Raw genomic sequence first — 27,294 nt, 5'->3', positions numbered from 1 at the left:
TAGCCAACTAACATTAACTCAGAGTGGAACCAATGAAATGGGTGGACAGGACTCACTTAGGCCTATTCATTTCAGTGGGCCTACTCAGAGTAAAAGTGCAACCCAAACGTCTTAGAATTAGGATTATGGAGTTGGTCGGGATGCCCAAAGGCCATCTAGTCTAACCCCCGGCAATCAAAGCTAAAGAATCCCTGACAGATGTTCTTCCATCCTCAAACAGTTGTGTTTGCGGCCCATGACTTTTTTTGAGGCCTGAAAATTAGGTCTCCGTGCCTCCCCACCAAATCATCTGTCACAGAGGCAGCTCCAAGCTAAAGCAGGTTAGACGATGTACTTGGCCACTGAGCCTAGTATTTTCCTCTCTGGCTCGCAAAATCTCCATAGAGTCACAGGCAGAGAAGTCATATTTTTTCCCAATTCCATGTTAGCTTGACCCTTTCAGCTGCAAATGTTGGAGGTTGACCCTGGGACCTTCTAACATGCCAGGCAGGTGCTGTAGCACTGAGCAACGACCTTTCCCTTAAGACATGGGAACAATGGAAACTGTTTTGTACTGAGTCAGACCATTAGGTCCACCTAACGCAGCACCATCGGGCGTGAGGAACCTTTGGCCCCTCCACATGTATCTGGACTACAACTCCCATCATCCCTCTCTCTTAGCCATGTGACTGGTGTCCAGCAACATTTGGAGGGGGCCACATAGGGGTTTTAACTTTGAGTTGAAATCCCTTTCCATCATCCCTTTCTCATTAGCAACAAACAAAGTCACACCCATGAGATCCAGTGGCATGTTTAGTTAAGGCATTTATTTTAGTTTCGACACATGGGATTTATGGTTCTGAAGATTCTGTGTTTCCTACTCTCTAGATCAGCCTCTGCTATCCAGGTGCTTCCCACCCCCAACACGCTGGCTGGGACTGATGGGAGTTATAGGGCACCGGGTGCAGAACGCAGGAAGTTGCTGAGTCAGGCCGTTGTTCCTTCTAGCTCAGTATTGCTGGTGCTGGCTAGGCTTTGCAAGATTTTGGGCAAGCTGTTTTTACCAGCCCTTGGGGACTTGGAAATGCCGTTGGGGACTGAACCTAGCACCTTCTGCTTGTGCAGCTAGGTTCCCCACTGGGCCTAATCCAGACCAATCAAATGTGCCATGCTATTTCCCAGCATGGCTTTTGCTTTGGCACTCTGATTTATGAGGAGATAATACTAAACCACATAGCCCAAGGCTTGCCGATCAGAAAGTCGGCGGTTCAAATCCCCACGACAGGGTGAGCTCCTGTTGCTCAGTCCCTGTTCCTGCCAACCTAGCAGTTTGAAAGCACGTCAAAGTGCAAGTAGATAAATAGGTACCGCTCCGGCGGGAAGGTAGACGGAATTTCCGTGCGCTGCTCTGGTTCACCAGAAGCGGCTTAGTCATGCTGGCCACATGACCCGGAAGCTGTATGCCGACTCCCTCGGCCAGTAGAGTGAGATGAGTACCGCAACCCCAGGGGTCAGGGGTCCCTTTAATACCCCCGTTGCTCTGTGCTCTAAATGTCTGTGGTTTCAGTTGAGATTCCTGCATGGCAAGGGATTAGACTAGATAACCCATTGAGGTGCCTTCCAACTTCACGATTCTATGACCAGGATTGTACAGCAGCCTGTTCTGCATGTAGCCACCTCCTGAAGTTCAGTTTCCTGTCTCTCCACCGTTCCGCCCCCTCTTTCCTTCTAATTTCACTCCCCTCCGTTCCCAGTTAACTCTGGAGGGGCTCAGAATTAGAGCAGAAACATGATTATGATTTATTAGAAATGCTTTCCCTTCCTCCAGAAATGTCAAAACAAGGGGGCTCATCCGGACAGCTCCATTTGCAAGGACCACCTAGCTTTTATGTTTGCCGATAAACCATACGGAAAATGTGGAGGCGAGAGAATGATAATGCCTCTTGTAAACAATCTGAATGGCCAAGGAAAGAACTTGGCCTTTAGAACTATGTAAGCTTTTTAAAATAAAAAAACAAAAAAAAGGAGAAATTGGCATGAGAGTGAGTCAGTTTGATTTGGGACGAAGGACAGCTGCAAGTCTACCCCAAGCATACGAGATTGCTTTGCATTCTGGCTGAAATAGGTACCCACCCTGGTCACAAACATTTTGAGCAAAACATAACCTGAAAGAGCAACTTGCAGAACTGTAGATCTGAGCCGTTTGTCTAAGGAAGTAATGGAAGGAGCTTGCACTAGAGTTTACCTTCAGGCCTTCTTATTTCTTTCAAAGCAAGAGCATCTGGGAAATGAATGAGGCAACAATGAGACTTTCAAGTTTGCTTGCGGCAGATTTAGGATGGGTGAAGTTGGGGAATTTGGCAAAGAATCAAGCAGAGGCTGGGTACTTCTTTCCTTTCTTTGGATGGGGTCCCTGCTTCATGCTAGCCAGTATAGACAGCAGCACTTCTTTGCATGACTGCCTGCCTTTCTCTCTGAAAGCCAAAGGTTGGGTTTCAGCTGGCAGAGGAGCTTTTGTAAAAGCTCAGATGTGTTCTGCAAGTTGAACCTAGGCAGCCAGCAGGAAACATATTGTAGAGTCCAATGGAGCTTACTCCTAGGCAGCTATGGATAAGACTGAAGTTATGCTGATCCATGTAAATTGCATATTGTGCATTACTGCTGAGTACTATACTCTGCCCATGTTTGCTCCTGGTCCCACCTACCACTGACATGTGGCCCTTGGAATATTGCCCAGAAGGAAATGTGGCCCTCAGGCTGGAAAAAGGTCCCCAAACCCAGCTATAAATCCCCTGCTTAGGAGCATCCAGAAACACCTGGCTGACCACTCTTGGAAGCAGTGAACTGGGCTATGTGGTCAACCACTTCCTTTATCTGACCAGATTCAGCCTTTTAATCTCATTTCAGAGTCCTATTAGCTGTTCTTGATTGGCTGCACCTCTTTGATACCAGCTAATGGTGCTGCCTTGCATTCCGTCTTCCTTATGGCCTTTTCTTCCTGGTGTGCTAGAACATTAATCCGTGATGTTCAGCCACTCTGTCTCATCCTTAAGTCTCATTAAACCTCATTATCTGGTTCTTTCAGCTGTGGCAAAACAATGTTTAGAGGGGCAATTCTTAATGTGCGTATAAGTGCAGCCTTGAAGGTTTTGCCTTGCCGAAAGCTGCCTCTTCTGGAGAGGATCCTGGCTACGGAGTGGGGCATTGTGCCACTGCTGCCGATCGTATCAGGCCCCGTTCACGCCACTCATGTAAAGCATCATGATACCACTTTAAAACAGTTGTGGCTTCCCCCAGAGCATTCTGGGACCTGTGGTTTGTTAAGGATGGTGATGGATTTTAGAAAGCCCCTATTCCCTCCCACAGAATACAATTCCCAGAATCCCCTGGGAAGAGGGATTGGCTGTTAAACCACTCGGGGAATTGTAGTTCTGTGAGGAGGAATAAGGGTCTCCTCAAAACTCTGAACATCCTGAGCAAACTGCAGCTCCCAGAATCCTTTGGGGGAGGGAACTAATGACTGCTTAAAATGATACCACAATGCTTTAAATGTATGGTGTTAAACGTGGCCTTGGAGATCTGGGCTGAAATTTAGACGTGGACTTTCTGGCATGAATTCGGGAGGGGGGCAGGTACCCCTGTGCATTTTACTGCAAAAAGTCCATTTGAGAAAATAAAATGGGAAAGGGGGTGGGTGTGCTCTATCTGCTCTCATTGCACAACATACATTTGCTTGTATGTGATTGAGCCCCACCTCCCCACTTGAAACAGGAAGTGGCCTAAATTCGGTGCTCGAAAATTACGAGGCCTGCCTCTCTCCTCGGCCTAATCTCTTCTTGGCACGGACTTCAAAAGCCTTCTAGCCTCGGCCAGGACGATCAGCTTCACATACCTCTGTCTCTGCCGGGGTCTTGCTGCAGCTATCAGCAGTCTTACTCTCCTGTAAGTGCTGTGGATCTGGGCCCATAACCCTGTTGTTGGGATACTGCCGGGGAGACGGGGGCATTTGGCAGGCCTTCCAGCTGGCTCCAGCCACCGGCAGCCGGGCAATCTCCGTGTCAATCAATGACACGAGCCTCAGAGACTCAGCACACTCTTATCAGCAGAGTGAATAACTTCTCACAACGGAAGTGGCGGACAGAGACATGTGTAAGCATTATTTACAGGCGTTTATTCAGCATAGCTCAGGAACAAAGGAAAAACATGTCTGCTTCCCTTTGTCTCCAGCAAACAGCAGTACAAAAGCAATATACAAATGGAAGTTCCCAGCAGACCTGTGCTGGAAGTAAACAGGCATGTGCCACACAACAGTCATGCCTGCTCCTTCTAAGGTGGAACGGAACTATATCCTAACAGTCCGCACATGTTGTGACAATGGGTTCCAAAGTAAGCAAAGTATGGAGAAGGGAGTGTGTTGGGGGGGATGAGGGCCCTCTTCTCCAACGGGTCTCTGCCCCCAAAGCAGCATCTCTATGGAAGACATTACATCTGGAAAAGTGCCAAAACCACCACTTGCATTCCCTGTGAGGCAAGTTGCTGTTTGTGGGCTTCCCATATAGGTCCCTGGTTGGCTTCTGCGAAAATAGGATGCTGGACTAGGCGGGCCTTTGGCCTGATCCAGCAACCAGCAGGCGGCTCTTTACGGTCACCGAAATGACTCTGCACTAATTATATCGACTTACTTTTTGTTTGATTGCCGGAAGCTTCCTCCAAGTGTTTTGGGAGAGGCAGGTTCTATAAATATTTGGACCATTTTTGTAGCATCCGCTTAAAATATACAATTTGGAGTTGTTTACCACCCTAAGAACCTTCCAATCCCCTTAACCTCCTTCCTTTCGGCTCCATCAAAAGGGCCGTGCAACATTTTTCTTTTTTATTTTCTCTTATTAAAGTAATCACTCACTCTGTTGCAAGCCAGGACATTAAGAGGAGGAGAGTCTTGACCCTTTTTGACAACCTTATTTCAGAGCTAATGGCATTAAAACTGGTTGCCTGGTGCTATTTTAAGCTGGCTCCCTCTTCCTTCCTGGTGATCTTCCCGTCGCTGAGAAGTGAGTCATTCACTGTGTGATGGTCAGATGCCTTTTCTAGTTTTTCGGCTGCAATGGAGTGATAGCGGGCTGGTCAATGGATTCTTTGTTGATGGGTTGCATTCATATCCCCACCTTTTCCTTCACGGAGTTAATGCTCTCCATTATATCCTCACAACAACCCTGTGAGGTAGATTAGGCTGGCCACTCCCAGTTCACTTCATGGCCGAGTGGGGATTTGAAAACTCTGGTCTCCGACGTCCTAGTGCTACACTCTAACCACTCCTCTGTAGATGAAGTTGTGTGTCAGGCAAACTGGTCCAATAGTGTGGAAGCAGCACTGCAGATTTACAGTGGTACTTTGGGTTACATACGCTTCAGGTTACATACGCTTCAGGTTACAGACACCTCTAACCCAGAAATAGTACCTCGGGTTAAGAACTTTGCTTCAGGATAAGAACAGAAATCGTGCTCCGGCGGCACGGCAGCAGCAGGAGGCCCCATTAGCTAAAGTGGTGCTTCAGGTTAAGAATGGTTTCAGGTTAAGAACAGACCTCCAGAACGAATTAAGTACTTAACCCGAGGTACCACTGTATTTATTTCACAGCCTTTATACAGTGGTTGCTTGTAATCAAAGCTCTAAGTAATGGGTAAGCAAACTAAGGCCCGGGGGCCAGATCTGGCCCAATCGCCTTCTAAATTTGGCCCGTGGACGGTCCGGGAATCAGTGTGTTTTTACATGAGTAGAATGTGCCCTTTTATTTAAAATGCATCTCTGGGTTATTTGTGGGGCATAGGAATTCATTCATTTCCCCCCTCAAAATATAGTCCAGCCCCCCACCAGGTCTGAGGGACAGTAGACGAGCCCCCTGCTGAAAAAGTTTGCTGACCCCTGCTAAGTGGTTTATGAAATAAAAATGCAAGTGTTAGAAGGAGGTATTTTAAGAATGCTTAAAAGAGAATTAAAATAAACTGTAAGCAGATTGGAAGGCAGGTTTGCATTCTGTCAGTTATATCCAGGGCTGGTTGTTTTCAGAATAGACCAACTGAAATTGATGGACGTAAGTTCATTCATTTCCATGGGTGTACTCTACTTAAGACTAGCATTGGAGGCAACCTGTTTTTCTGGATATGCTGTTGGCCTAAAAATGTTTCAGGGAGATTCCTATAAAGAATAGATGGGGGTTCTTTCCTGACGCCAATAGACAGGGAGTTCCAAAGTGCTACAGCAGAAAATAAAATGACCTGGCTTTGATGGATATCTGTGTATGGCAAGAGGGAATCTCTCACTGACCCTTGCACATTAGGGTGTGTTGAATTTTTCAACTTTCAAACTCCCAAATGAGGGGTGCTGAAAAGTTGTAGCATGACTTGGGAATTCGAAAGATACTTGGGTTAAATGAATATAATTTAGTTTTGATTGGTAAGTAAAATGTATGTAAGATTGCACAGAAATCATTAAACATGATTCCCAAGTTTTCCATTTATATTATACAGTCGTACCTGGGAAGTCGAACAGAATCCGTTCCAGAAATCTTAACACTGTATATCTGACCTGGCGTCAACACCCAGCCTCCTCGACCCCAACCCACTGTTATTGACCCCAACCCTGGACCCCCTTTTAAACCCAGACTCAACAGCTGAGTGCCGCCATCTTAATTTCCTGCATTGCCCTGAGACAGTGTTGCTCTGTAGGTATTATGGCAAATTAAAATGGTGGCTCATTCAGAGTACTGCCGCTGCCCACCACTGTCAGGTGAGCCCATGAGGTAGCACAGAGGTAGGAAGGAGCCCATCAAACTTGGAATCAGCCCTGCTCTGTACTCCATAGGAACCTGTGTCCCTTGAGACAACAGTTCCCCACATCCCCAGCTGCCATGAGCAATGATCCTATATGGGTGCTGTGAATCAGGCATAGGCAAACTCAGCCCTCCAGCTGTTTTGGGACTACAACTCCCATCATCCCTGACTACTGGCCCTGTCAGCTAGGCATGATGGGAGTTGTAGTCCCAAAACAGCTGGCGGGCCGAGTTTGCCTATGCCTGCTCTAGATGTTGTTTGACTGCAAACCACCCCCCTTCCTTAAGAGAATGGATAACAATTCCCCTAGTTTCCTCTGGAACTCACTCCCACAAGAAGTAGAGTTAAGCCACCAAGTTGGCTGGCTTTAAAAGAGGCTGAAATAAATTTGTGACAGAGAAGGCCATGAATGGATACTACCCGTGACGGCCCATGTTCTACCACCATTCGGAGTAAATATGCCTCTGAACGACACTTCTTGGGAATCACAAGTGGGGAGAGTTGTTGGCCTCAGAGCCATCTTGCAGGCTTATGGATGGCCACTGTGAGAACAGGATGCTGGCCTAGATGGACCCTTGGCCTGATCCAGCAGAGCTCTCCTTTTTTTAAAAAAATATTTTATTAAATTATTAAATTGTAACAAATTACAAATAACAGTTGTCCAATTTTACATTTTTTACACCCCCCCTCCAGTGACTTCCCTCATCTTCCCTCTCTGGCTTGTTACAAAAATTGTTGTCTTCTGCATGTTAATATACACAAAATGTCATTACATTATCTTCCTCCATGTTTTAATTAAATAAAATTGTGGGTGTTTATTCAAAACCTGCCAATGAGCCCAATTCTTTATGTTGTTTTTGTAAATAAATTGTGAAAGATTTCCATTCATTTTTAAAGTCTCTGTTTTCCTTTTCATGCAGTTTATATGTTAACTTTGCTAATTCTGCATAGTTCCTCAATTTTTCTTGCCCATTGTTCTTTCGTTGGTACTTCTTCTTTCTTCCACCCTTGAGCTAATAAGATTCTTGCCGCTGTTGTAGCATACATAAATATTTTCCATTTTTCTTTCGGCAGTTCTTGACCTGAAATGCCTAGCAAAAAGGCTTAAAATGTTATTTTAAACATTTTTTTCAATTCGTTGTATATCATTTCCCAAAAGTTTTTTAAAAACAATTTTACATTCCCACCACATAGAGCTCTCCTTATTTTATTGCGTTCTGAAATAAAGCAATCAGCAAATGGGTTTTGGAGGCAGGGCGTGGGAGGGGAACCGAGCCAATGCCAGCCACAGGTGCCGCAGAGCTATGCAAAATAATCATTTGTGGGATCTATATTAAGGCTGCATCTGCCTAGGGGAAGCCCAGAGGACGTAGACCCACCCGTGAGCTCATCACATTTGATAGCAATGAGCCACCGCCACGATGACCTGGTTTCATCCGATGCACACAGAGACTCTTAAGTCTCTGCCCAGATACCAACCTAGAGGGACTTCCGAAAGCTTTCCACTGAGAACGCTCAGGTGCGATTGTTACAGGTGCAAGGAGTCTTAACTTTCCATTCCCATTTTTTTTTTTAAATGAAAAAAACTACAAGTGGGGATATTTGCTGTCCTGTTTGCCAGCTTCTCATAGTCCTGTTTGCCAGCCTGTCCTGTCCGGGATATTTGCTGTCCTGTTTGCCAGCTTCTCATAGCTGGCCACTGTGGGAACAGCATGCTAGATTAGGTGGAACTTTTGACCTCGTCCAATTTCTTATATTCTATTTGGATGGCTTTAAAAGTGGGGTTGATAAATTCATGGAGGATAAGGGCTTGTTGGTGGCTACTGGCCACAATGGCTATGTTGTATGCCAGCTTCAGAGGCAGGATGCTGCCCAGTACTAGTTCCAGTTCCTGGGAATTGCAAGAAGGGAGAGTTGCTGTTGTTGGTTGTAAGAACAGGATCCTGGCCTAGGTGGGCCTTTGACCTAATCTACCAGGACTCTTCTTAAGTGTGTATCCATCCCTTAATCCTGGAAGAATGCTCTGTGTCATCCTTTTATTAATGCTGTGATTCTCTTCTGCTTTTTTCTCCCCCCGCCCCCCCCCAGGTGGTTTCACCCAAACATCAATGGCATTGAAGCGGAGAAGTTGCTGTTAACCCGAGGAGTCCATGGGAGTTTTTTAGCCCGGCCTAGTAAAAGCAACCCGGGAGACTTCACCTTATCCGTCAGGTATGAAATGTTCAAAACCAACAACTTTGGGGTGGATGGGCCAGCTTGGAACCAATAGCATGGTGCCATGTTCTCAGCGGAACAAATTCTGAGTGGAACGAATCCTAACGAATCTGAAGGAGAGTCTCCACCCCCATCATTCAGCCCGGATGCTGGGGTCCACCTCGGAGGGCCTTCTGGTGGTTCCCTCACTGCAAGAAGCCAAGTTACAGGGAACCAGACAGAGGGCCTTCTTGGTAGTGGCGCCCGCCCTGTGGAACGCCCTCCCACCAGATGTCAAAGAGAACAACAACTACCAGACTTTTAGAAGACATCTGAAGGCAGCCCTGTTTAGGGAAGCTTTTAATGTTTGATGCATTACTGTATTTTAATATTTTGTTGGAAGCCGCCCAGAGTGGCTGGGGAAGCCCAGCCAGACGGGCGGGGTATAAATAATAAATTATTATTATTATTATTATTATTATTATTATTATTATTATTATTTATTATCATCATCATTATGCAACATCAAAACATTTGTTGTGCCCTCACCTTCAGTACACATCAGACATTCAGAGTTTTTCTGCTCACCCACAAGAAGGATGGAAAGACCAGTGGCAGAGCTGCTACTCTGCATGAAGAAGATACAACCAGGCAGGGCTGAAATCCTGGAGAGACTTTGCTGGTCAGTGTAGACCAATGTTTCCCAAACTTGGGTCTCCAGCTGTTTTGGGACTACAAATCCCATCACCCCTGACCACTGGTCTTGCTAGCTAGGGATGATGGGATTTGTAGTCCCCAAACAGCTAGAGACCCATGTTTGGGAAAAATTGGTGTAGACCAATGATAGCCAACTGGTGCCTCACCTCCCCAGGCTACCAGCTTGGGTTGCTTTCAAAGAGGACTAGACAAATTAAGAGAGGGGAAGGATATCAGTGACTGCTAGCCAGGACTGGCGATGTTCTGCCTCCATGCTCAGAGGCAGAAATACATCTGAATACCAGTTTTGCTTTGTTTGAAAGTTGCGGGAGAAAGAGGGGGCGATTGCACTCGGGTCCTGCAAAACGAAACTGCTTTGATCAGGTGAAAAAGAACTCTTGTGCGAGAGATGAGGCGCTCTGCTCATGCTCAGAGGCACACTCTGCATGGGGTGCTAGCGTTCTTGCAGCTGCAAGTTGGCCAGCTTCCTCAGGGCTGCTGCCAAACCATCCGGTGATCTCAGGGCAGAGTCCGCAGGCTTGGAAAAACCCCTCTTGATCTTTCCAAACCTCTGAATGTTTAGCTGCTTGTGGGGGTGGGGGGCAGGGAATAAGCTCATCCACTTACAGCTGTAGCTGGATCTCAGTAAATAATTTAAAGAGCAGGAATTGGTGCTCTGTGCATTTCTGTAAGAGGTGTTTGGGCCGCAAGCCAGCCTTCGGGGAAACGCAAGCGCCAAGGAAAGGGAGCTTGAAGAGCCTCTGGACGAGGAATCCATTTAGCATGGAAAACGGGGGACGTTTTCTGAGAGCGGGTCTCGTGTTCTTGGCTGCAGCCATAATGCAGATTGTTTCAGGGGGAGTGGGGAGGAGATATTGCTAGATAATAGTGTTTCCGCCTCCTCTTGCACATTGTCACATGGCTACAGAAATTTCCCTTTGTGAAAGTGGCCCCTATTTGCTTACACTCTAAGCAGGTGCAGGAATATTTTTGTTGTTGTTACACCCCCCGCCCCCCGAAAGACTCCAAAAGTTGCAGTGCTATCCCAGAGTTTGGTTTCCTTTGAATGGACCAGTGGAGATTCTGGTGCCTGTAGTAGGACATACGGTTTTAGTTACAGATAGATACAGCCTAAGCCTAGGATGGAAGTACTCGCAGCATTAACACCCCCAGATACCTACCTTCTCCATCAGGTGCTGCTCTGGATCCTGCGCAGAGCAAGCACATCTCTGCGTCTCCAGCCTCATGCTCCTCTCTCTGATGTCTGTTCTGCTACCTAGCAGCCAATTCTGTGGAACTTTTATTCCTAGACTTCTCTGGGGTGCCAGTGTCGTGTAGTGGTTAAGAGTGGTGGACTCGTAATCAGGTGAACCGGGTTCGCATCTCCGCTTCTCCACATGCAGCTGCTGGGTGACCTTGGGCCAGTCACACTTCTCTGAAGTCTCTCAGCCCCACTCACCTCACAGAGTGTTTGTTGTGGGGGAGGAAGGGAAAGGAGAATGTTAGCCGCTTTGAGACTCCTTCGGGTAGTGATAAAGCGGGATGTCAAATCCAAACTCTTCTTCTTCTCCTCTCTCCTCGCGACGATCCTGCGAGGTAGGTTAGGTTGGGCGGGATATGAACTCGGGTCCCTGCAGTCCTCTTTACCGCTCCCCTCTCTGTCTTAAGCTCCAACCAGCAGCTGAACACATTTCCCACCCCCCCGTCCACTGTGAGTCTTACAAGGAACAGTTTTGGCCTCCGTCAAACACAGTAATGACAGAGACACCTGTGTGCGTTTTTGAGGGCAGCACGGATTTATTGCCAATCGGCATGCAAGGGCACCCCATCCCGGCACTCTTGGCGGTTCAGCTTTCATATCTCGGAGAGCTTTTGAGGTAATTAGCAGCTGCAGCTGTGTGCTTCGGAGAGGGAAAGGGAGCCGTCTTCCTTTCTAAAACCGCGCCAAGACGGATCTGAGGGCGACGGAGGTTCTTCTCCCGCGAAGCGAAATTTGCAGCCGCAGCCGTTTTCATGTAATTATGTAATCCAGCTGCTGGTTTGGAGAGGGACCCTGCCGCCTTCGCTCAATAGCTGCCTCTGTGGCGAGGCCACAGGTGTCCCTTCTTTGTGCAGAAGCGATTTTGGCATCAAACAAATTGAGCGTGACTCCACGGAAGCATTGTCGGCCGTTTAGATGTAGGCGGTTCTTGCAGAGAAGCATTTGTGTGGTGGCCTGGTCATTTGCAAAGGATTGTGTGTAATTTCCTCTTTTATTCCCCACCCCAGTTTTAGAACTGCACACTTTTTTCCAGGTGCTAGCATAGCCTGCCCATTTAAAAAATATTTCCCTTGCTTTTACCACATTCATTCTCAGCTCAGTAATGCTCCTGGATCAGGCAGGAGCAATCGTGTCAATGAGCATACGAGATGCCAGAATGAAAGATGAGGTTGCTGGATCAGGCCAATCGCCCCTCTAGCCCAGCATCCTGTTCTGACAGTGGCCGACCAGATGCCTGTGTGAAAACCCACAAACAGGGTTTGAGTACACAAGCCCTTGTGGTTTCAATGCAGAGCCATCATGGCTTGCAGCCATCAGTGGCACTCTCCTCACTGAGAGAATCTGCTTATAAAGCCGTTCAAGCTGGGGTACCATCACTGCCTCCTGTGGCGGTGAGTTCCATAGTTTCAGTGCTTTGCAAGCAGACGGTCCCCAGTCCAGTCCCTGGCATCTGGGAGAGACCCTGGCCCGCAAACTTGTGATATTTGGGTTTGAAGATTGAAAAAATACTGGTTTCTGGAAAGTAGAATCTTATTGTGGAGCAAATGTTTCGAATAATCCTTTGTATGTAACTGACAGATGAAGAATTGGAAGCCCTTTCTTTCTTTCTTTCTTTCTTTCTTTCTTTCTTTCTTTCTTTCTTCTTTTCCTTCCCTCCCACTTTTCTTTTTTCTTTCTTTTCTGATTTTTTCTCCCCCCCATGCATGCTACTATCTCTCTCTCTCTCTCTCTCTCTCTCTCTCTTCTTTTTCTGCTTTTGTTTTTATATAGATTAGTTTTTGTATCATTAAAAAGCTTTAACAATGACAATAAGAATGCAAAGAAAGACACTGGTCTCTGATACCCCAGAGGGATGCTGGACACCCCGTAATATGCTTCCCGTTTTTTAAAAAAACTTCATCAAACCAGTTAGAATGAAAACAGTGGTTTGTGAGAACATTCTGTCGTCTTCTTCTTCCCAGCACAGAACGGGTTAATCCCATTTGGCTATTAGCAGTGCTGAGAGCACCAGCGCAGTCCCATTGGGGACCCTTTCTGCCCTTTTCTCCCCTCCCTGGCTTTCCTAAGAGGAGGGAGGCTAATTGCATTTAAAGGCACTTAAGAGGCTGGCTGCCTGCTGAGCTGGCCCCTTTAGGCCTCCAGACGCCTGATGGATGAGTTCAGTCCGGGAGGGGTTGTCTGCTTCTAAAAAGCTTGGTGGGCCAGTGAATTTGGTCACTCCCAGTTGTGGGACTCCAGTAAGATTGGCAGCAGGGGACTCTCCCCTAAGAGCTGGGCTCATTTAGGAACACGGGAAACTGCCTTATTATACTGAATTAGACCTTTAGTCAGAGTCTTTATTCATAGTGCCAATGCCAATACTATTTAAAACCCCCCAAAAATGCACATTAAGCAAAACCAAACAAAACCTTGCATCGGTTTCTGACCCTCCTGGCTGTGCGGATATTCTGATGCTGATGTTTATCCCACTTTTGATTTAGTTATTATTTATTGAATTTATATCCTTCCCTTCCTCCCCTGGAAGCCCAGAGCGGCAAACAGATACACAATTTTAAAAAAGAAAGCATTCTAAAACAAATGAAAGCATTCAACAAAAAAACCAATTGCAAACGTCTAAAAGCAGTTATGGTCAGAAACGTTCTTCCATCCAGTGATCTTGGGGTTGCCAGGAACAGGGTTGTTCAGCCAGGGGGAGCAGGAATGCATTTCCTTCTGAAGGTTAATGAAGGGTATTCCACAACCGGGGAGCCATCACTGAAAAGGCCCTGTCGGCATCAACGGGGAAGTCCCTGGTGCTGGCACTTGATCCAGGAATCTCAGAGCAGCGTGCGTGATTCTACCCCACACATACCAAATTTGTCTTCATAACAAGTGTGCAAGAAGAGAGAGAGAGAGAGAGAGAGAGAGAGAGAGAGAGAGAGAGAGAGAGACTGGCTAGAGTCCCTCAGAGAGTTTAAAGGCCAAGTGAAGATTTGCACCTGAATGTCCACCTACCACCCTGCCCCATGTAGCCTCTGGCTTTCAGGCTTTGTTTTGCAAACAGGTGTTACAATCAGTTTTTAGCTCATTTTTAGACCCCACTTTTCCTCCTCACACAAGAACCCTGTTTGGTAGAGTGACGAGTGACACATAATCTTCAGGGCTTGGTGGGGTTTTGAACCCAAAGCCACATTCACACCATACCTCTCAAACATCACAATGTCACTTGGAACAGTTATGTCTTCCCCCAAAGAATTATGGGAGCTGTAGTTCGTTAAGGGTGCCAAGAACGGTTAGGAAACCTCTGTTCCCTTCACAATATTATGTTTCCCTGGGAAGGGGGACTGGTAGTTAAACCACGTTGGGAACTGTAGGCAAGTGCAAGAATGCATATACTGGGGTCAAGGGTGCATATAATAAATGCATATATTGGTGAAAATAACATAGAAAAATGCTTTATATCACAGGAAACCACCTTTCAAAAATATGTATATTAGGCAGTGCAAAATGAGTCCTAAAATGCTGATCATTTTTCATGATTCTAACCCCTCCCCCCAAAAAAAGTTCACAAACAGATGTGGAAATGTAAGGAACCTAAGGCTGGGGGGGGGGACTGCAATGGATTTGCCCCCACCCATCATTTTCCCTTGGCCTGGTTGTTTGATAGGTCACTGAATAACTGAATATGATGCTTTTGTTTGTCTTTATACCCAGCGTTACAAATTCTGTTCTCTTCTTTCTCTCGCTCGCAACCGCTTTCCGGCTCCAGGAGGAATGACGAAGTCACCCACATCAAAATCCAGAACTCCGGGGACTACTACGACCTGTATGGCGGGGAGAAGTTTGCCACGCTGGCGGAGCTGGTCCAGTATTACACCGAACAGCAGGGTCTCCTGCGGGAAAAGAACAGCAACATCATTGAGCTAAAGTTTCCTCTCAACTGCCAAGATCCCACCTCGGAGAGGTGAGCCGGGAGCTCGAGCCCTGTTTGCATGCTCTGTTCTCATACTGACCTTCCCTGGGCACCGTCCTGGCCTACCTTATAGGGTGGTTGTGAGAGAGACAGAACTTGTGTGTAAACTGCTTTGAACTTCAAGTGTCATATAAATGCAAAGAATCATAGTTTCTGCTGCTGCTTCCTAGATCAGGGCTGGGGGATCTGTGGCCCTCCAGGTGTTTTTGGACCCCAGTGGCCAGGGATGGTGGGAATTGTGGTCCAAAAGCAGCTAGAGACCTGGGTTTGGGAAACCCTGACCTAGAGGATCACAGGCTTCCAGAGATGGGGAGCCTGTGGTCCTCCAGGGGTTGCTAGACTCCAGCTCCCATCAGCCTTAGCTAGCATAGCCTCTGATCATGGCTGATGGAAGTTGGTGTCCAACAATATCTGAAGGGCCACAGGTTCTCCATGTCTGTTATGGAAGCGGCTCTCAGCATGCTGCTGTGTCAAGGGCCCCATCCTGTACCAGTTGGATACTTCCGTTAGGCTTACCCAGCACTTTCTGATCAGGTGGGCACCATGTTTATTTCCCACAATGCCTCTGGTGTAGAATCACTCTGGAGCTTTGTGGGGGATTTAAAATGGCAGCCTCCTGAGGAAGAAGATTAAGGAATGGGGAGGAGAATAGGGCAGGAGTCTCTGGCGGGTCCTGGCATCTGCTTGGTGATACCAGACCTGGGCCCTGGATCTGTTGGCAAATTTGGGCTTCATCTGCATTACACATGTATTGTACCACTTTAAACAGTCATGCTTCCTCCAAGGAATTCTGGGAGTTGTAGTTTGTTAGGGGTGCTGAGAGTTGTTAGAAGACTCCCAGTCACCTCACAGAGCTACAATTAGCATCGTAATCATTGATTTATTACTTTCTGAACCGTGGTCTCAAGGCGATTTATACATAAATTAATTAAAAACTATTAAAAAGCTAGTTTAAATTCCTAGAGTGGTTTAACGATCCATCTGTTTTCTCAGGGAGGTCTGGGAATCGTAGTTCTATAAGGGGAATAGGGGTCTCCTAACAACTCTCAGCGCCAATCCACAAACTACAGCTCCCAGGATTCTTTGGGGGAAGCCACAACAGCTTAAAGATGGGGCCTTGGTTTCCAGCTGTTTGCTTAACTCTTGTTCCCATCTCTTGATTCCTGCATTTCTTCACAGCCAGGGCTGATGACATAAAGATAGGAACCTCTAGGACCCAGGGGCAGAAAGTACCTCCATGTTGAGGGGTTTGTTTTGCTGTGTGGGGAAAGAGAGTCACTCCTCAAAATAGGCAGATGGCGCCATCTAGGGATGAAGGGGTAGAGGTTCAAGCTTACAAGAAAGAGAGGCCTTCCCTATGGGGCAAGCTGGAGGCCTAGTGCTAGTGTCTGCCTCAGGTGTGCAGTCAGGATGGAGGAATCTGTCAATTTTGCTTTTTCTCGTTTTCTCATTTTTGCAGTTTTCCATTCAGTTCTCCATTTTTCCATAGCAATTGGCGATCTCCCCACCCCATGAAAATCCATCAGCGTTTTCATGCCAAGTTTCTCCTAACGGACATATTATTATATGCAGTTTTAACTAATATATACATTTTTGCTGCAACTTCTCTCCTCATGTAATGCATTTTCCTTGTGTTATTTTCACACACACATTTTCCAGCACACTTTCCCTCCCAGTATATGCATTATTTGGACGGAGAGTTGCATTGCAAAATTCGGGGGAGATAGAATTTTTGAAATATTATCGGGTTTTGGCTTGTGAATTGGTTCAAGAAGTGTGAACTGGGTATCTTCTCACTAAAATGTAAATGATCAGTTTCTCCCCTATGCTTAGAATGGACAGGCTATTATTATTATTATTATTATTATTATTATTATTATTATTATCACTATTATTATTCGTATCTGCTCACCACATATAAAGTAGGCATGTGTGTAAAAAATTTACATGAAGAGGCAAGCTAAAGCCTCATGTATCATCACATCTGTGAGGCCCACTGGTCAACTGTAGGTGGGTCTAGAGGGGAAAGGGGGTGGAGCTTGCAGGACTGCCTTCTCTCTCCCTTATACACCTGCACCCCCATGATGCAAGCAGGCGTGGAGGCAAATTGCAGGCCAGGATGGCCCTTGGGGTTCTTTCCAGACCACACCCCTACTAAGCCACACCCACTTTCCCCAGGCCACACCCCTCTCTAGCGCCGCTTTGTATCCTTAGTAACACCGTAACTTAACGCTGAGGTTGAATTCCGAGCATCATGCCTAAAGCCAAAATCGCATATAGTCAAAACACATTGGGTGCAATAGCAGGTGGGATTGCCAAAGTCTTTTTTAATCTGCCCCCCTTTCCACTTCCTTTTTTTAAAAAAAATAAAAATTGCCAAGTGCTGAATGCACACAAGTTAAATGTGCACAAGTTGCAGGCTTACTATATTAATGCTAACTAATACCCTTAGTGGGATGCGGGTGGCGCTGTGGGTTAAACCACAGAGCCTAGGATTTGCCGATCAGAAGGTCAGTGGTTCAAATCCCTGCTATGGGGTGAGCTCCCGTTGCTCAGTCCCAGCTCCTGCTAACCTAGCAGTTCGAAAGCACGTCAAAGTGCAAGTGGGAAGGTAAATGGCATTTCTGTGTGCTGCTCTGGTTTGCCAGAAGCGGCTTAGTCATGCTGGCCACATGACCCGGAAGCTGTACGCCGGCTCCCTCGGCCTATAGAGCGAGATGAGGGCGCAACCCCAGAGTCGGTCACAACTGGACCTAATGGTCAGGGGTCCCTTTACCTTTACCTTTAATACCCTTAGTATTTCCCCGCCTGCCTGGAACATGTCCTTGAGCAAACATGTTGTTTCACAATGTTGAAATCGACTATAAATATATGAAATTTAGCTATGATTAAATGTAGTTCCAACAACTGGTATTTAGAGGTCTACTGCCTCTGAAAGTGGAGGGTGGAACATTGCCATTGTTGCTAGGAGCCATGACTGTCTTTGGTCCAGGGAAGGGGTATAGCTCATTGGCAGAGCATCTTCTTTGCCTACAGAAGACTCCAGGTTCAATCCCCAAGATCTCCAGGCAGGACTGGGAGAGATGCCTTGTCTGGAACCTTGGAGAGGTGGACAATCAGTCAGTGTGGACAATACCGAGCTATATGGACCCAGGGGTCTGATTCTGTACCAGTGTCCTGTGTTCCTGCCCATTAACTTCAATGGTGCAGAATTCAGTGGCCAGGTTGCTCGCCGGAGGAAGACGGTTTGAGCATATTACACCGATCCTGGTCCGACTGCACTGGCTACCAATTAGTTTCCGGGCCCAATTCAAAGTGCTGGTCTTGACCTATAAAGCCTTCAATGACCACAGTACCTCAAGGACTGCCTCTTTCCATATGAACCAACCCGGACCCTGAGGTCATCTTCTGAGGCCCTTCTTTGTGTGCTTCCTCCTCGAGAGGCCCGGAGGGTGGCAACACGAGAACGGGGCCTTCTCTGCAGTGGCTCCCCATCTGTGGAATGCTCTCCCCAGGGAAGTTCGCCAGGCGCCTTCATTATACACCTTTAGGCGCCAGGCAAAAACGTTTCTTTTTAACCAGGCCTTTGGTTGATCTGATTTACATCCTATGTCCTTTTAAAATGGTTTTTCTGGGGGGCGGCGGCAGCTATTGGGTTGTTGTTTTTATTTTTATTAGGTATTTTGTGGTTTTATATCTTGATTTTATTCTGTGAACTGCCCTGAGACCCCCGGGTATAGGGCGGTATGTAAATTCAATAAATAATCATACTCTAGACAGAACTTAGGTAAAGGTAAAGGAACCCCTGACCATTAGGTCCAGTCGTAGCCGACTCTGGGGTTGCGGCGCTCATCTCACTTTATTGGCCGAGGGAGCCGGCGTACAGCTTCCGGGTCATGTGGTCAGCATGAATAAGCCGTTTCTGGCGAAGCAGAGCAGTGCACGGAAACGCCGTTTGCCTTCCCGCCGGAGTGGTACCTATTTATCTACAGTGGTGCCTCGCAAGATGAAAATAATCCGTTCCGCGAGTCTCTTCGTCTAGCGGTTTTTTCGTCTTGCGAAGCAACCCTATTAGCGGTTTAGTGCTATTAGTGGTTTAGCGGCTTAGCGGCTATTAAAGGCTTAGCGGCTTAGAAAAAGGGGGGGGGGAAGCGGGGGGGAAATCGCAACACTCGCAAGACGTTTTCGTCTTGCAAAGCAAGCCCATAGGGAAATTCGTCTTGCGAAGCAGCTCAAAAACGGAAAACCCTTTCGTCTAGCGGGTTTTCCGTCTTGCGAGGCATTCGTCTTGCGGGGCACCACTGTACTTGCACTTTGACGTGCTTTCAAACTGCTAGGTTGGCAGGAGCAGGGACCGAGCAACGGGAGCTCACCCCGTTGCGGGGATTCGAACCGCCGACCTTCTGATCGGCAAGTCCTAGGCTCTGTGGTTTAACCCACAGTGCCACCCGCGTCCCTAAGTCCCAGAACTTAGTTGGCCATAACTCCTGATCTTTTGGCCTACTGCACCACCCCAAACTCTCTCCCTGAAGCTCTTTCCCTTCCTAGATGGTACCACGGCCACCTGACGGGTAAAGAAGCTGAGAAGCTCCTCACCGAGAAGGGCAAGCCCGGGAGCTTCCTGGTGAGGGGCAGCCAGAGCAAGCCTGGAGACTTCGTCTTGTCAGTACTGACGAATGAGGACAAAGCTGATACGGGGGACCGGAAGCCCCGGGTGACTCACATCATGATCCGGTACCAGGTAAGGTGTTGTGAAAGCAGATTGTCAGACATTCCTCAGAGGTTTCTAGTTAAATCCACCTGGGGGGTGGGAATCCAACGTGAAGTTTCTCCTTGTCGCTGAGCTTTAATCCATTGTGCTGATGGACAGGCATTGATGCTACAGTGAAAGGTTTTGCCATTTGCCTGTTTTGAGCCAATGAACTCTCAAGACTGTAAAATGGCAATAACTGTTCTGCCTTCATCACTAAATATAATAATAATAGCAATTGCGGTGAGCTGAATTATTATTTATTTTTAATAGTAGTCTCGTATCCAGTGTCGCTTGGGGATTCTAAGAACCCCCCACAAAAGTGCACTTTTGTGAGGTGAGGTCCGCCATCTTGATTCAAAATGGAACCCAGTTGTACCCAAATGTAGACGAAAGCTCTGCTTCTTGATCTCAGGAACCATTATGCAAAATTTTTCTTAAGTGAGATTCATACGCCAAGCAAACCAACAGTTCTCATATATGTATACGTATATAGATAGATAGGATTAGATTAGATTTATAAATAATGGCACGAATGGTTCCTTTCTCCCCTTCCACCCTCAAAAAATAAGCAAGTCTTATCCTTGCAACAAATCTAAGAGGCAGAAAGCCTAGCGAAGCCTCTTGGATGAGGCTGAACTTTGGTTTCCCTCGACTAACATGCTTTTCGCTGCACTACACAGCCTTTTGAATTAGGCCAAGGTGGGATCTGAGATTTTGAGGAGTGAGGATTTGAGTCAACATTGTCCTAGTCCACATCTTGTTCTGCCTCTCCCGCAGTCTCTCTGTGTGTGTTCGTTTCTGCAGTCATAACTCTGCCTTTCCCCCACAGCTGGATGGAAAATACGACGTTGGGGGTGGTGAGCGTTTTGACACCCTCACGGACTTAGTGGAGCACTACAAGAAAAACCCCATGGTGGAGAAGTCCGGGGCAGTTGTACACCTGAAACAGGTAACATGGCAACAGTTATTTAGGTGGGACTGAGTTGTCCCTGATTGGAGAAGCCATCCAAGGAAGGGGCCTGCCTTCGCTGTGTCCTCCAGGGATGTCCTTTTTCCGGTTCCTGCCACCCCAACTCAGCCCCTCTCTCTCTTCTTGGCCCTTCATGTTGTGAAGTTGCCTTCTGTGGATCCCTGTCTTGCAGCCTTTCAATGCCACACGGATCATTGCCGCCAACATCGAGAACCGGGTAAAGGAACTGAACAAAATGGCAGACCACAGCGAGAAGGCCAAGCAAGGCTTCTGGGAGGAGTTTGAGGTACACAGGAAAAATGAGAATTAGATAACTACAGACTCCACACACAAAAACTCCAAGTTTGGCAAATACCACACCTGTTTTTATTTATTTATTTTAAACATGTATATCCTACTTTTTACCATCCTAGCTCTAAAAGCAGCTTATAGCAAGAAATAAGATATATGTACATTAGACAAAATGTAGAGCAACATTTTGAACATCAGAAATTTGAACAAAGTTCATCAGAAAGAAAGAAATTTTTTGATTGCAAAGTACTCCTGAAATAAAATGGTTTTAACCATAAACAAATGTGAGGTCATGGAGGGTTAAGAATAAGAATAACAACAGTAGTAAAAATAGAAATATTTCTTTTCCTTTTTATATTTCCTTCTTTTTAATTTTGTTAAACTTGCAAATAAAAAAGTAAAGAAACCATCAATAAATCAACAAATCCGTCCTAGAACTGAACTAAACAGTTGTGAGTCCAACTGCTTCCCTTTATAATTATTAAATATATTTATTGAAACTTATTGAAAGATACACAAAAATACATACCCATGACAAAGTATCTTTTTATAATATGCTGAGATAAAACAGCTACTTTAAAAGAGAAAAAAGAAGGAAGAAAAGACAAGGAAAGGAGAACCCTGAAGAAAGAGAAAGCGAGAGGAAAGGAAGAGCGAGGACAACAGTTTTCAATGTAACCAAATCACCTTGACAGCAGTTCCCATCCCATTGCTCACCTGGGCGAGCCATTTGCTCCCCTCTGTGTCTCACCCAAAGGAGATCCCCTCCTGCCAACAGATTCCCAATCCAGTTCTGATATTGCACTTTGCCATAATGAGGCCCCTTAGGCAACTAGTGGTTTTTAATACTTCAGCGCCCCCTATTTGCAATCCTGGGGATACTGGCCTACCTTGCAGGTAGCTTGTTCAGATTTCACTTCAAGGTTTACACTCCCTCTTCGAAAGCACTTTGCAGATGCGAAGTGTTTTTTTAAAAAGCAAGCTTTCTCTCTTTCTTGTTTCTGCCCTCACAGATGCTGCAGCAGCAGGAGTGCAAGTTCCTCTACCCCCGGAAAGAGGGACAGCGTGCGGAGAACAAAGCGAAGAACCGCTACAAAAACATCCTTCCCTGTAAGCATCACAGCTTTTTCACCCGAGGGCCACATCCTGTCCAGGGCAACCTTCCGAGGGCCGTGTGCCAGTGGTGGGCGGAGTCAGAAGCAAAAGTAGACAGAGCAATGGGTCTTGTATGGTGGAAAGATTAGGCTCTGAAGAGCATTTCATTTGTATCCGGACTTAACCATCTTGGGACAGTGACGTGTGTGTGAGGATTATCCAGGAGACAACCTATAAATACATCTGGGAATTTCTGCAATTTTCTCCCCAAAAATATCATGCCATGTTTCTTTCTTCATGTAGTTGACACGACGCGGGTGGCTCTCCGAGATGTAGATGAGAGTGTCCCGGGTTCCGATTACATCAATGCCAATTATATTAAGGTGAGCAGAGAGGGGAGGTCCAGAGGACTTGATCTTAACCTGCAAAGCAATGGGTGGCAAAGTAGCAGGTGTCTCTGAACATGGACAAAGGGCCTTTCGTTCTCAGCACTACTTTGTGCAGAGAGCCAGTGTGGTGTAGTGGTTAAGAGCGGTAGTCTTGTAATCTGGGGAACCGGGTTCGCGTCTCCGCTCCTTCACATGCAGCTGCTGGGTGACCTTGGGCTAGTCACACTTCTCTGAAGTCTCTCAGCCTCACTCACCTCACAGATTGTTTGTTGTGGGGGAGGAAAGGAAAGGAGAATGTTGGCCACTTTGAGACTCCTTCGGATAGTGATAAAGCGGGATGTCAAATCCAAACTCCTCCTCCTCTTCTAAGCTGGGCAGAGAGGTAAGATATTGGGTCCTCCCAGCCCCAAACTTCAGCACTCTAATTTAGGGCAGTACAGCTTTTCAAACCAAGTGGGCCGCAAGAGTACTTCAACATGGAACCCACTGCCCAAACAGTGCCAAAATTTGATGGGAAATTAGTGCTGGGAAGCTACTAGCTAGGCTTTGAGAAGGAGGTGGGGAGACTCTAAGACCCTGCCAGTCTCACACCTCTTTCCCAAAGCCCAGTGCCTCGCTTACCTGGCTTCAGGAAGGCAGCTGAGGGCTGTGGACACACAACAGTGTGTGTCAAATGTTGCCAAGGGCTGCCAAAAAGGCCTTGAGGGCCACTTGTTGGACCGCCCTTGCTCTGATGCTTTTGGACTCCCAACTCCCAATAGCCCCAACTTGCACAGCCAAAAGCAAGGCATGATGGAAGTCGTAGTCCACCAACTTCTGGACAAGGATAGGTTCCCCATTCCTGCTTTAACTACTGCTTTGCCACATTGGTTCTCAGTTAGATCAGCTTAGTGGTCCTGGCTTCCCCCAGAGGGTCATGGGAATTATTTTTAGTTAGTTAAATTCTACTTTTTAAACCTAAACATGTACCATTTCAGCTGTGGGTGTACAGTCATACCTAAGATCCCGAACGCCTTGCAAGTCAAACATTTTGGCTCCTGAACACCGCAAACCCGGAAGTGAGTGTTCCGGTTTGTGTACGTTCTTTGGAACCTGAACATCCGACGGGGTTTCCACAGCTTCCGATTGGCTGCAGGAGCTTCCTGCAGCCAATCAGAAGCCGCACCTTGGTTTTCGAACGTTTTGGAAGTCGAACGGACTTCTGGAATGGATTCTGTTTGACATCCAAGGTACCATTGTACAAGCATTTTTATCGTGTCAGCCTAATACTTTGGCTTCTGTTTGTTTAAAAGTGCCAGACAATCAGATGATTTTGTTATTGTTGGAAAAATGGAGTCTCTTATAAATTATTGGACCAGGAAGGCAATATAAACCCACATGTAGTACAGGGAACTCTGTGACCCTAACATTATTATTATTATTATTATTATTATTATTATTATTATTATTAATTAGCTGAGGTGATTAAACTTTTTCATTTAGTATTTTATTTTACATAGGTTTTTTCCCCTTTTAAATGTGTCTATACAGTAAAGATGCTGTAGCTTTGGATGTCATAATTTAATCATTAAACAAATACATTAATATGTGGTGGGGGAAAACGATCATTTAGGGTGACATTCAACTCATTTTTACTCAGAGCAGACCTGCTGAAATTAATGGACCGCACTTAGGCATGTTCACTGATTTCAGTGGGTGAAATTAATAAATTTAAATTAATTAAATGAGCACAACGAAGCTAGTCATCCATTAGGGCTTGTCTTTCTGTTCTTCCTTATACTCACCATTCTCTTTGTGTGTGTGTGGGCGTCCCATTTCCCTTACTTTCCAACACCCCCTGCCCCTCCCCCCACCCTGTTCTAGAATGTTCTCGAAGACGGGAAGAGCTCTGAACACAGCAAAGTCTACATTGCCACCCAGGGCTGCCTCCAAACCACAGTCAACGACTTCTGGGCGATGGTCTACCAAGAGAATACTCACGTCATTGTCATGACGACCAAAGAAGTGGAGCGAGGGAGGGTGAGCCAATCAGCAACCCAGTAGTGCAGGAGCGGGGGGGGGGGGGGGCTTCTTCTCAGCATGAAGGCCACATTCCCTTCCCAACAACCTTCTGAGGGCCACCTGCCAAGGAGGGAAAGAGTCAGAGGTAAAAGTCGGCGAAGCAACAAATGCGGATTTTACCTTTCCAGAGTAGGCTAGTTTCCGCACACCTGCTCCCACACCCCGCTGGCCAAATGTCAAGTGGTGCTCCGATGGTGTCAGAAGTTGTGCTGTGGCTCATAACCTTTTTGGTTTGAAGTAACGGCTCGGATGAGCTGGCCAGAGCTCCCTTATTCTTAATTTTTGTCCCCACCTCTGCATGTCAGAAAGAGCAAGTGGGTTATAATTAGCTGATGATGAGCTTGAACAGCCTCTTCAAACGGAGGCTTGAAAGGGAGCCAGCACAGAACCCAGCCGGTAATTGCCACGCTGGCTGAGAGCCTTATTAACAGCCTTGCCTCTCAAAATGCTGGTTTCGTTACCAACAACGAGAAAGGGAAATCGCAGTGTTCGTAATCACTTCCTTGGTACCCTCCAGCTCTTTTTGGAAACTTGTTCATAGGATGCTATCATAGCCTGCCCCCCACCCACCCACCCACCACCACTTCAAGGTTGTATTGTTTCCTCTTCTTTCGTGGATAACAGATAGTTAAGGGACCGTCTTATCCGGTGATGTAGCAGTCCAGGATTGTGGGAATTGAAGATCCCTTACGATTTGTGCAGCAGTGCCCCTGTCTCCAGCTTCCTAGAGCTTGCCCAATCACAGCATGGAAGGGGGAAGGTTTTTAGCCATTCTCACCCTTTTTGGCTGATCAGAGAGAGTAAGGAAGCGAGTCAGCCAGTGAGAATAGGCTCCTGGAGTCATTCTGGGGAAAGGTGTGCAAGAGAACACCAAGGAGGAATTGTTCCATATGCTCCAAAGCTAAGCATTTGGCAGCACCGGAAAAACAAGGTGCTTTCCTTTCAAGAGAAGGGGGTGCAAGTTCTGTTATGTACGACGGAAACCACAACTTCAGTCAGCTCTGAGATAACTGCAGCACTCCAAATCATGTGCCCACAGGAAATAGTAGACCTAGCTGAAAGGCAACACATGGAGATCTGCATTGATTATAGAGTCAGAGAATTGTAGAGATGGAAGAGACCCCATCTAGACCAGCCGTTCTCAACCTGTGGGTCCCCAGATGTTGTTGGACTACAAACTCCCATCACCCCTAGCTAGCAAGGCCAGAGCTCAGGGATGATGGGAGTTGTAGTCCAACAACATCTGGGGACCCACAGGCTGAGAACTGCTGAATTCTAGACCATCCCTGTACAATACAGGAATCACAGCTGAAGAACCCCTGACAGATATTGTTGTTATTCTTATTATTAATGTATTATTTATACCCCACCCATCTGGCTGAGTTTCCCCAGCCACTCTGGGCGGCTCACAATCGAGTGTTAAAAACAATACAGCATTAAATATTAAAAACTTCCCTGAACAGGGCTGCCTTCAGATGTCTTTTAAAGATAAGAGAGCTGCTTATTTCCTTCACATCTGAAGGGAGGGTGTTCCACAGGGCGGGTGCCACTACTGAGAAGGCCTTCCAGCCTCTGTTTAAAAACCTCTGGTGAAGGAGAGCCTGTTTGCACTGTCCTATCATAAAGTTCTTCCTAATGCTTAGCTAGAATCTCCTTTCCTGTCATTTGTATCCACTGGTTCACGTCCTTGCTTCTTGGAGCAATGGAAGACGAGTTTGCTCCCTCTTCTATGCGAGAGCACGCCAGATATTTGAAGGTGGCCATCTCATCACCTCTCACTTTTCTCTTTTCCAGGCTAAACATATTCAATTCCCTCAACCGCTCCTCATAAGGCTCCGTTTCTGAACCCTCCATCATCTTAGTCTCCCTCCTCTGCACACATTCCAATATCCTCCTTAAATTTTGGTGCCCAGAAATGGGCACAGCACGCCAGGTGGGGTTCTGACCAAGGCAGAATAGAGGGGCACTGTTGTTTCCCTTGATCCGGGCACTGTCCTTTTGTTGATGCAGTCTGGAATTTTGCTTTTAATGGGATTTAATCTCTCTCTCTCTCCACAGAATAAATGTTTCCGCTACTGGCCGGATAAAAACTGTGCCAAGGAATATGGTTACATCAGCGTGAGGAATGTTGGCGAACGAGAAGCTCAAGGCTATCACATCCGAGAGCTGGAGATTTCACGGATGGACAGGGTGAGAGGTCACCTCTTTAATAGCCCTTTTGCATGTGATGGTGTTTGCTTTGAGATGACATTTTCGTCTAATCTCGCTGGATCATCCACCTGTAGATACACTCCCCACCTCCCAGCCTGGAAAGACCCAGGAATGAGTATACACTGTTGCCCCACAAAGGTGTGGGAAAAGTGGAAAATTCTGCAGAATTCAGAATCCCTCTGATCTTTAAAAAAGTAAAAAAACAAAAAATCAAGTTTCTATCTAGCCCTTCAGAAAAATGAAGCTTCAGAAGAGTGCGTCTCAGCAAAGCTGGCTGCAAATTCAATGCAATCTTCTAGCAGTTTGCATTGTGATTCCAGTGCCTGTTGCAGATATTGCAGATCATTCCTCCCGCAACCAGCAAAATAGAGAACACCGCCGAGCTAAATAATACAAAGTAGGAGCATAAGGCAAGCTGTTTTCAGTTTTGCATATGGCACACAGGTGACAGAATCTTCCCCACTCAATCCATGTGCCTCCTGCTGTCCCCTGCTCTCCCACCTCACAGATGTTCATGAATCAGTGGTGTCGGGCAAGAGAGTGTATATGCGCTTCTATATATACATTGAACGCTTGGAACTGATCTCCTGTGGAAGATGCAATCATGGTATAC

The 27,294-nt window shown here is 46.6% G+C and overlaps 1 protein-coding gene across 3 annotated transcripts in view; it reads left to right on the top strand.

The window, feature by feature from the left end:
* The window catches only part of LOC114602500 (tyrosine-protein phosphatase non-receptor type 11-like), a 61,414-nt gene that overhangs the window by 26,493 nt on the left and 7,627 nt on the right, over window positions 1-27,294 (top strand). For all 3 annotated transcript variants that reach the window (XM_028740798.2, XM_077931364.1, XM_028740799.2), the window contains exons 2-10: window positions 8,898-9,020; window positions 14,708-14,902; window positions 19,460-19,652; window positions 20,494-20,613; window positions 20,807-20,920; window positions 21,939-22,035; window positions 22,324-22,403; window positions 24,273-24,428; window positions 26,529-26,660. In XM_028740798.2, the coding sequence (XP_028596631.2) occupies window positions 8,898-9,020; window positions 14,708-14,902; window positions 19,460-19,652; window positions 20,494-20,613; window positions 20,807-20,920; window positions 21,939-22,035; window positions 22,324-22,403; window positions 24,273-24,428; window positions 26,529-26,660 (1,210 nt within the window). The remainder of the gene's footprint in view (window positions 1-8,897; window positions 9,021-14,707; window positions 14,903-19,459; window positions 19,653-20,493; window positions 20,614-20,806; window positions 20,921-21,938; window positions 22,036-22,323; window positions 22,404-24,272; window positions 24,429-26,528; window positions 26,661-27,294) is intronic.

Source organism: Podarcis muralis, chromosome 7 (assembly GCF_964188315.1).
Source record: "Podarcis muralis chromosome 7, rPodMur119.hap1.1, whole genome shotgun sequence".
In the NCBI taxonomy this organism is placed as follows: Eukaryota; Metazoa; Chordata; class Lepidosauria; order Squamata; family Lacertidae; genus Podarcis; species Podarcis muralis.
Note: the sequence above shows the minus strand (reverse complement) of the source record. Positions and strands in the feature narration are given on the sequence as shown.